Source organism: Astatotilapia calliptera, unplaced genomic scaffold (assembly GCF_900246225.1).
Source record: "Astatotilapia calliptera unplaced genomic scaffold, fAstCal1.2 U_scaffold_181, whole genome shotgun sequence".
NCBI classification, from domain to species: Eukaryota; Metazoa; Chordata; class Actinopteri; order Cichliformes; family Cichlidae; genus Astatotilapia; species Astatotilapia calliptera.
In genome coordinates, this window is record NW_020535709.1 from 24,679 (window position 1) to 35,534 (window position 10,856).

Here is a 10,856-nt window from a genome sequence, read left to right on the forward strand (position 1 = left end):
GAAAGCCGAGGCTGAACTGGACTCCTGCTCTCCCCTCTACGTGACCCTGACCAAATGCTGCAACAGCTGGACCCACAACAACGACCTGAAAATGTCAACAGTGCTGCAGGAATGTGATCTCATGCAGCAGAGACGGAGAGCACTAAACCCAAGGCCCGTTTCACTACACGGGGGAAAATTCTCAGTCAGCTTCAGCTGACAGAGCGGTGACGAGACGCCCGCCAAGCCCGAATGAAAAGTAAGGCCGAGCAAAAGAATGCTGACCTTGATAACTTTGCATTCACACTGTGCAGGACAGTGACGGACCAACAATGATCATCGGGCAGCAAAAAGGGCGGGACCGAGACAGGAGGAGTAACTGAGGTCAGAAGGCACCTCAGAATGGACAAAAAACACAGAAGAAGATGCAGGTTTCACCTGCGGTGAGCAGGGACACTGGAGAAAGGACTGCCCCAATTGGGGTCAGAACCAGGACGGACTGAACTTTGAGCAGCAGCAATGGTCGCAAACAAACTGAAAAGGAGGAGGGCAGGACCCCAGGGCACGCTTCAGGCCGTGGTTTACCCAGAACACCAGAACAGGAAAGTGATGAACACACACACACACACACATACTGGTAAAGGTGAATTGGAAGGACAATTTTTTCAAACAAGATTTTTGCAACACTAAACGGACCCCCCTTTCCGCTTGTGCTAGATAGATGAAGTGCATCTTTAAAAATCCCATTTGAGTTGTACAACACAAATCTCACTTCAAAATTGTGAAAACACACCAGAACTCAAAATATAAGAACCTGACAACATGGTGTAATAAGAGGACAACACTAATTAGGTAACTTGGCTCCTCCCCCTGACATGAACAGTAATTGTCAGGGCTAACTTTATTAACAGGACAAAGGCCATACACATACACAAACATGTATTTTGTGTGTATTAAAAGGGCAACAGGTGAATAAAAGGAACAAATTGAGTGCATTTTACAAAAACAGGATTGTTTTGTTAACAGAAATGAAAATAACTGGCAATATAAAATTATATGTCCTCTTAGATCAGATGCACTAAAACAGTGTCAACAAAATGAATTTACCAATCTTCTAATAGTAAAATTCTAAAATAAATAAATGAGAAACCAAAACATACAAAATATCTTTTGTAACTCCTCCAAGAAGTACTTTGGAGTTATGTAGACTCCTCTACATAGGATTTTCTTTTTTCTTCAACGACACGCCCCGATTCCTCACAAAATCTCTGATGTTTTGAATAGAACGACCAGCCAGAGCAGGATCTTCTGCAGTTTTGCATTGCTGGCATTCGATAATAGTGGCCAGTTTTCCTTTTTTGATATGTTCGCCAAATACTTCATTATCGCAGCAACCTCTGTGGGAGACCAAGGATGCTTTTTGACCCTCCTTGCATTTTCCAGAGAAGCTAGAAGCAGAAAAAAATAAATGTAAACAAACTACTTTTTAAACAATTTTTAAATTAAAGGGGACGTATTATGCTCAATTGTGTGAGTTGACATGGTTGTAGGATGCAAAAATATAATGGCGATAATCGGCTTCCTTCAAATAAGCCGAAGAATTGAGTTCTGCACACACTAGTTTTACAGCCCTGCTAAGAACAGTTAGTGTTTAGTCTACACAGCCCAAAGACGGCCTTTGCATTGTCCACGAGGACAGGTGCTGAGGCTGTGATTATGCTGGATTGTGCAAAATACACTACCTGGGACCTAAAAGAGCTCCTTTTTTAGTTGTTGAAAACCTACACTTAAGGAGTCGGGAGGCAATTCATAACCAAATATACATACAAAAGCAACAAAAAAAAGTGGGTTTTGCATAATATGTCCCCTTTAAGGTGAATTTGTTGTAACAGTGTTTCTTTGGTATAAATCCTGTAATGCTGACTGTTTAAATACTTATTACAATGGATGAATACATTTATTTAAATGTAAAATTCTGAAAGGTAGCCCACATTAAGTCAGAATTCCAATAAATAGCTATGGCAAATCACTATGGATGGAGAGCATTTTATTCCACACACCGTTATACAACAAAAAACATGTATAGCATGATATTGTAATAATTTGAAATGTATAACATATACTCAAACATTTCATATATAACTGTCTGACTCAAATGTTTATTTAAAAACAAGGGTGGACCCTGCCTGACCATGAGGTGGGCCTTCAGGTTTTTTCAGTGAACATAATTTTCTTTCAAGACGTTCAGGTTACAGCCCACAATTAGCCAAACCAGCCCAAATTTTCCAATATTATCCAGATTCTGCCTATGGGAATAAGATGATGTTCAGAGTATGGAGATAATGTAGAAGCCCAATGGTTGAGGAATCCTCAAAATTAAAAACCCAAATCATAATATGTTCTCATTGCTTTGTTTATTAATTGTTTTGGTGCATTGCTGTTTTGAAAATGATAAGTATTTAAATGTATTACAGATTAAAACAGGCATAGGGAAAGTAATTTAAACATTTATCCCATTACTTAATACAAGGTATTGTTCCACATTGAATGTGATTTATGTTTTACCTTACCAAGTAGGTTAATATAATTGTCTAACCAAGTTGTAGAATTATGGTACGGTCCCTGGCAGAAAGATGAGCATAGTCACCATACTGGCTTGGGTGGTGTGGATAACTGGGTTCAAAAATGCATGAAGTTTACATTTGTGCTTAAGTGACTTTTGTATGCATGTCACCATTTACCAGATTGTTCATTTGTTTTCTTCTTACTGCTTGGCTTCATCTCCTTGTTTAGTATTCTGTTGGGTTCAATGACCTTACCCGCTCCATTTTTACTTTGTGCTGAAAAACAAAACAAAACAGTAAGCATATATTTGTTGTATTAAATCTCTTATAATGTAATGTCAAATGCTCCTGAATGTGGTCAAGCAACTAATGGACCTTGAAATCTTGAATATGGTTTCTAAGATAAATCCAGAGTCGCAACTATGACTTTTAGTTTAAGGTGACACATGTGAATGTGGAATATGGCTAGAGCTATTACAGCTGATATTAAAAGATACAAGGCTGAATTTTTCTCCAAACAAGACTCCCGTGTAGTGATGGGATTTCCGGCTCTTTTTAGAGATCCGGCTCTCTCGGCTCGGCTCACTAAAAAGAGCCGGCTCTTTCGGCTCCCGAACCGGCTCTTCAGGTTATTTTGTTGCTTTCATTCATTTATTATTAACAACAATATAAAATTATGCACAAAATGAATTACTAATGTTTAAAAACGTGTTTTCTATGTATATATGTTCATTATATAAATCTGCTTTTATTTATTCACTCCACATAAAATTTAAAAAATAAATTATAAAATACAAAAACCTACCATTTACAATTTAACTTTTAAAATTTAAACTTTAAATTTAAAAATACCAAGTGCCCAGTGCTCAGCTCAGTGGGTAGACACACTTGGCAGCTTCACTTATATCACACTTAATTCACTGTGTTTTATCTTCCCATCGCACTGATGAGTGGACAGTTTTCAGGTGCCCGTGCACCGGCTCTATATGATATCCTTTTCTTGCAGACTCTACACTCTGCCTATGTATTGTCAGTAAAATTTAAATGGTTCTAGATTTTGCTTCTTTTCTTGGTGTCACTCATTTCTTTACTCCACCTTTCTAATGTGACGACATTGTCTCTTGTTGTTGCTCCCGGCTCTCTTTCTCTCTCTCTCCCTGCTGCTCTTTTCGTGTGCTACTGCTGTTGCGAGTGTAACTACCGCCCCTAGCTCCTCCCTCTGCTCAGAGGCGGGAGGGGTGCAAACGCAAGGCTCTGTTTGCGCCCCTCCCGTCTCTACTCAGCGCAAACACAAGGCTGACGTGCAGCGAAAAAAGTGAGAGAGAGGGCAAGAGAAAGTAAAAAAAAAAAATCCACGGCTCCCAATAAGGAGCCGGCTCGCATCGTTCACTTCAAAGAACCAGCTCTAAGAGCCATTTCGTTCGCGAACGACCCATCACTACTCCGGTGACTGGTCAACTTTCCACTCACCACTGATTTACTGTAGAAAGAGGATGAGAGCGTAGAGGGAATACTTCAGAAGCGCAAACCAGGTAAATAAAGAGTAGTAGATCAGCCCTCCACACACCAACTATTTTCATCTCTCTTGATTAATCTCATCTCCTTCTGTCTCCTGCAGGGCAGCTTCCTTTCTAACATCCTTCAACAAACCTTCCTCACTGTCCCTTGTTTGCACATGCCCAACACAACCTCAACCTGGCCAATGTAGAACAATGTAGACATTTTTTTCCAACATGTGCAGTCCCAATGATATTGTTCTTCCTAATCCTATCCATTCTCTCCACCCTCAAAAAGAATCCCAGCATCTTTGCTTTCCCCAAACTCACCTCCAAGAACTGCAATCTATTAAGAACTCTGCTGCCCCCTTACTCTACTGCACTCACTCTAGAGACTATATCACCACATCCTAAAAAGAACATTACTGGCTGCACACTGACTATAGTATTGAGTGCAAACTCCTAATCAACTTTTAAGCCTTCAACAACCTCGCCCCCGCCACCCTGAGGGATTGTCTTTACTGTCACTCTCCCACAACACTGCTAACACTAACCTCCTTACCCCCATCATCAAAATCATAAATCTGAGGGTACAATCCTTTGCCACTGCTAATTGTACCCTCTGGAACTTCCTCTGCTCATTAGATTCTCTCTAGAACTTTAAATCACAGCTCAAAATCACCTGTTCAAACTAGCATTTCCTACCTGACCATCCTCCAAAACTGGACCTTTCTATTCTGTTGAGCTGGTCTTTAGAAAGATCCTTGACTTTCTTTAAATTACCATTTGGACAAAGGTAACAATCACTGGAAAAATGATAGTAATGAATTATCTTTTTTTTTTTTACATAAAGATAGCAAAGATAGCAAAAGTGTCTAGGAAGTAGTTACAAAGGTAAAAGCTTCAATAAATGATGACAAACACATACCTGGAGGTTCCTTGACAACTTTCTTCATCATTCTAGTATCTATAGAATCTGTAATAAAGTCTATTAGTCATGTGATTTCATAAATTGAACAAAGTTGAGACTAATCACATTGTACTTACCAATCTGTGGATATACAAGATTTCCTTCATTGACCTCACGCTCCGCTCCGACCTCCTCACGCTCCGCTCCGACCTCCTCACGCTCCGCTCCGACCTCCTCACGCTCCGCTCCGACCTCCTCACGCTCCGCTCCGACCTCCTCACGCTCCGCTCCGACCTCCTCACGCTCCGCTCCGACTCCTCACGCTCCGCTCCGACCTCCTCACGCTCCGCTCCGACCTCCTCACGCTCCGCTCCGACCTCCTCACGCTCCGCTCCGACCTCCTCACGCTCCGCTCCGACCTCACTTTCTTCACTTGAATCTGTCAACTGTAGGTTATCTAACAAAATAAAAGATTGTCTTAATGAATTATAAGGTTATAGTGCAGGAAACGTGTATAATTCTTAACCTTAACACCACTTTACCTTCGATTTCAATCTCTTCAAGTGTTTTGCCTTGAAGGCTTTTTGAGAGACCCTTTCTCCATGGCAATCAGTAGTTTGGATATTTTGGCAAGCTGGGTAGTAGCCTCAGGAAGTCTATAATATTCGCGATGAACACGAATATCATGACCTAGGAAGTTGGCAACTTGGTCTAACTCGTGATTCTTGAGGTTTAAGATCTGAGACAAAGTTGCGACATGTTTGCGCAACTGCGTTGAACGTAGGTGTTCAGGGTTTTCAGCCCCACATTCAGTCGCATAAATCCTCAAACAGTCCTGTCCTCTGTAGGGAGTCAGACAATGAGGTCTGGCAAACAGGAATATGTTTTCTGCCAGAACACCACAGTCTTGTCTTTTCTCTGTCAGCCGTGTTATGGCATTCACCATGTCTGGTGAAAGTAGCACTGCAACCTTGCGTCCTCGTTTACCCCTCAATTCTACACGACTGAAGTGTTGACAAAGGTAAAGTTCAAATTTTGTCAGTCCAATTGCAACATCCTTGTGCAGGGTACTAGTGTCTCTCTCCTGGAAGCCATTCAGTGTCATCTTTGAAATTTCTCCCCCTCTTCTCCTGTTAAATAGTATTACATTTGCCATGGTAGCTTTACAAAGTTCACTGTATGATTTTGGTGAACTATGCTCTTCCAAGTCCTTCAGTGCTTGTTCTGTAGTCTTCTCCAGATGTCTATGAAGACGCTGAACATCTTCTGTGAAAGGAAGTGTGGAAGGCTTGTTGAAGTGCCGCTCGTTTAGTGTGGTTAATGCAGTATGGGAGATGAGTTCTGACCACTTTGTAGCATAAAGGGTTTTGAAACTCTGGGTTGACTTTATCAGTGCACGGTCTTCTGCCATCAGTGCTCTGCAATGTATAATATCACAGACTTTCTGCAGTGAGTGTCCCAACTTTAAAGCAAGGCTTGGAGTCGAGTAGCAGTTCTTTTCTTCATCATACCCACACACCTTAACAGCTTTGATAACCAAATTGAAATTTGCAGGTCTTACAGCATCCTCAAAAGTGTGTATTGAGCATTCTTTCCGAAGTGTGAGCAGAAGTCTTCCACATTCTCGGAGTGTCTGGCGAATGTAGTCAAATTTGGTGGGATCTTTCCCATGTTTGTTAAAGAATGATTGAGCAAGCTGAAGAATAGAGAAGTCACTTCGCACAGTAGAAGTTATTTCATCATCTTTCATGACAGCTAATATCTTCCAAACACCGGGGGAAACTTGCTGACACAGAGCTGACTCACTCATACAGGCCAGGGACAAGACCTTTTTACGTCCCCCCTCTGAATTGGCCTCCACTGGTTTTGAAGAACATTTACGAACATGTCTCCAAAGATCTCTTTTAAGATATAATGCCTCGCAATAAATGCAGTGAATATAGTCTTTTCCTTTGTAGGGTTTTTTTGATGTGCGTCTGGTTTTTAATGATCCAATCCCACTTGCGATGACCTCCGAGTTATGTCTGTGGTTTCCTTTGTTTCGCAGCTTAGAAAGCATTTTCAAACGGTCTTTGGACTTCTTGGGAAGACTTAAAACTCGAGCAACATCTGCATGTGATTTCTCATGAGTTTTTAAATGACGTGTAAACTTTGTCTGTAGTTTTCCACAAATGTAGCAGTATGTTTTGTTTCTTAGTGAGGAGGATGTTTTTAAGGAATCTTCAGCCGTAGTATTAGAGTCATCAACAATGCCTTCAGCATCAGACTTTTCTGCTGTGGCAATAACCCCTGATACGTCGAGCTGTCTTGTGCAATTCCATCTTCAGATATTGATTCGGCATCTTCTGAAATTCTTTGTCCTACTCTCTCTAAAAAACTTTCTAGGCGAGGTCTTTTCGTTTTGCAAGCAGATTGACTGCTGGAGATCTCAGAGTTCTGTACTTGTTTGCAACTTATATTTAAAGGCTCTGATTTGTTGTCCCATGAGCTGTCTGAGTCAGCTATAGAATCTGGCACATATTCCTCTTCTGATGAAGCCCCCTCACTTGAACTATCTTCACTAAAGACCTAATAACAATCAAAAACACAAAGTAAGACTTTGTTTACCTTACATATTTTACTGAGAAGAATTCTGCAAAAACACTTACCTCTGGAAGAGGTTCAGTGAGGTTCACCTTGTGGCTAACATAACATCTTTTGTGCCAGGACTGGTAGCAAACTAGACAGAGAAAAATTAAGTTAATAAAAGAAAGGTAGTTAAAGCCGCTTTCCCCAATTTAAAAAAACAGGCTAGATGGAAGCATAAACACAGTCAAGAAGGCTCCCCCCTCCCATTGGATATTATCCATAGGCCACACCCCCTGGTGTGCTTTGCTGCTAAACAGGCCAGTGCATAGTGTGGTGGAGCCATGTTAATGTAGAATTTAAGGAGTCAGGAAAGACTGTTCTATCGTTTTTCTGGACTGAGCCATGTTATTGGCTGATGGTTTTAGACAAATGCAACAGAACCACTTCATTTTTTTTTTCTTTAATCTCCAAACAACATTTATAGCTATGCTTTGTTAAAATGTTGTTATGAACATGAAAAAAAAATATGTTAAGCTAACTTGTTTTTGCAAATTGGGTATAGCAGCTTTAATAATGACATGGTAAGTAAATATGTAAAAAGTGCAGATGTAAAAGGTTCATTATGAACATATATCATATTTACTTATGGATTAGTTTTTATAGTGTTCCTTATGGATCATATTTAAGATATTCTAATGTACCCAACCTTCCATAATTAAATAATTACCTTCACATCTCACACCACTCCATTTCAGAGGCGAAAAAGGTCCTCCACATGCAAAACATTTTTCTAAACTTGACATTTCGTCAGGGACTAGATCATGATCGCAGTCCTGTTTGGTAAAAAAAAAACAAACAAAAAAAAAACAGTGTAATCAAAAACAAAATTCATACTTTTGTGATGTAAAATATCACAACCAAATAGTTGTTTTGGTTCCTCTTTAAAAAGGAGTTAAGGACGGAAGAAAAACAAAACAAAAAAAAAACAGGTTCAAGTGTTACTAAAGCTATTAAATCAATTTTTGTAACTTTTGCAATGCAAAATTTAAAGGGAAAAATACCTGCTGTATATAGATCAATTTTCAAAACAATTTGTTCTTCTAGGTTTTATATTATGGTATATATTACAAAACCACAATGAAAAGAAAATTCATTGTGGACCCACAACACCCAAAAAAAGATTAGACTTACAATTTGTTCTTTCTGAAATGAGAAGATGTGTCCAAAGTTTTGACTGGGAGTGTAAAAAGTATAATTAAATCATGAAGTCATGAATCCATCAAGACATAACGGATGGCCTTTACACAACAATGTTACATAAATGTGCTTAGCATTAACAGGAAAGAGTTTAGCGATTGTTTCGGTTGTATTTACATGCTCCTTCCTATAGTAAGCTTCATTCTTGCTCCTTGATCAGCTGAAATTCAAATATGCAATCTAACTACATCAGAGTTCATTTCAACCAAGCCGAGAACTACGTCTTTATGCAAACCAGATTTAGGGTTGGGGTTTCATACTTCTTGTTTCAAATCTCAGTCCTCCTAATGCGTGCATCTTACTTGGTCAAGATAACCAAGGACCCACATACCTCAATACTGCCTAATAACTAGCACCTCAGTCTACAACTAAAACAATCTGACACTGAAACTCCAATTTACCTTTGTTGCGTCGTTAGGAGAGGAACTGGCTGCATTCTCATCCACAGCCTGAGATGGCACCATGTTGGATTTCTAAGGAAGAAGCGTGAATAATGAATGGCAGTCTTTGGGTCTAGCCAAGATGAATACAGTCCTCCTAATGTCTGGACCTGTCCAGTTGAGTAATACACAGGACCCGTGTGTGTATGCACAATTGCCAGAGTAACTCTCATTGATCTGAATTCATTTCTAAACTCAGTCCTCCTAATGTCTGGACCTGTCCAGTTGAGTAATACACAGGACCCGTGTGTGTGGGCGCACTTGTAGGTAGAATCAGTTGTTTTATACTCCTGTTTCAAATCTCAGTCCTCCTAATGCGTGCATCTTACTTGTCAAGATAACCAAGGCCCACATACACTCAATACTGCCTAATAACTAGCACCTCAGTCTACAACTAAAACAATCTGAACAACTGAAACTCCAATTTACCTTTGTTGCGTCGTTAGGGAGAGGAACTGGCTGCATTCTCATCCACAGCCTGAAAGATGGCAACATGTTGGATTTCTAAGGAAGAAGCAGTGAATAATGAATGGCAGTCTTTGGGTCTAGCCCAGATGAATACAGTCCCTCCTAATGTCTGGACCTGTCCAGTTGAGTAATACACAGGACCCGTGTGTGTATGCACAATTGCCAGAGTAACTCTCATTGATCTGAATTCATTTCTAAACTCGGTCCTCCTAATGTCTGGACCTGTCCAGTTGAGTAATACACAGGACCCGTGTGTGTGGGCGCACTTGTAGGTAGAACTCAGTTGTTTATACTTCCTGTTTCAAATCTCAGTCCTCCTAATGCGTGCATCTTACTTGGTCAAGATAACCAAGGACCCACATACCTCAATACTGCCTAATAACTAGCACCTCAGTCTACAACTAAAACAATCTGACACTGAAACTCCAATTTACCTTTGTTGCGTCGTTAGGAGAGGAACTGGCTGCATTCTCATCCACAGCCTGAGATGGCACCATGTTGGATTTCTAAGGAAGAAGCGTGAATAATGAATGGCAGTCTTTGGGTCTAGCCAAGATGAATACAGTCCTCCTAATGTCTGGACCTGTCCAGTTGAGTAATACACAGGACCCGTGTGTGTATGCACAATTGCCAGAGTAACTCTCATTGATCTGAATTCATTTCGAAGCTCGGTCCTCCTAATGTCTGGACCTGTCCAGTTGAGTAATACACAGGACCCGTGTGTGTGGGCGCACTTGTAGGTAGAACTCAGTTGTTTATACTTCCTGTTTCAAATCCCAGTCCTCCTAATGCGTGCATCTTACTTGGTCAAGATAACCAAGGACCCACATACCTCAATACTGCCTAATAACTAGCACCTCAGTCTACAACTAAAACAATCTGACACTGAAACTCCAATTTACCTTTGTTGCGTCGTTAGGAGAGGAACTGGCTGCATTCTCATCCACAGCCTGAGATGCCACCATGTTGGATTTCTAAGGAAGAAGCATGAATAATGAATGGCAGTCTTGGGTCTAGCCAAGATGAATACAGTCCTCCTAATGTCTGGACCTGTCCAGTTGAGTAATACACAGGACCGTGTGGTATGCACATTGCCAGAGAACTCATTGATGAATTTCACTCAGTCCTCCTAATGTCTGGACCTGTCCAGTTGAGTAATACACAGGACCCGTGT

At 40.6% G+C, this 10,856-nt stretch overlaps 1 protein-coding gene and 1 long non-coding RNA gene across 2 annotated transcripts; both read right to left on the reverse strand.

Annotated features, from left to right (window-relative positions):
- Nucleotides 1–1,368: 1,368 nt before the first annotated feature.
- On the reverse strand, nt 1,369–5,166 carry LOC113017688 (uncharacterized). The gene is made up of 4 exons (XR_003271548.1): nt 5,087–5,166; nt 4,968–5,015; nt 2,721–2,819; nt 1,369–1,427 (listed from the first exon to the last, which is right to left on the reverse strand). It is a non-coding gene; the product is annotated as an uncharacterized LOC113017688 (long non-coding RNA).
- A 1,994-nt stretch (nt 5,167–7,160) lies between these two features.
- Nucleotides 7,161–10,652, reverse strand: LOC113017689 (uncharacterized). The gene is made up of 6 exons (XM_026160803.1): nt 10,585–10,652; nt 10,117–10,188; nt 9,176–9,247; nt 8,245–8,350; nt 7,598–7,668; nt 7,161–7,517 (listed from the first exon to the last, which is right to left on the reverse strand). Exons 1-6 carry the CDS (start codon nt 10,645–10,647, stop codon nt 7,161–7,163), a joined length of 741 nt encoding a protein of 246 aa, XP_026016588.1. The 5' UTR covers nt 10,648–10,652.
- Between the last annotated feature and the right edge of the window lie 204 nt (nt 10,653–10,856).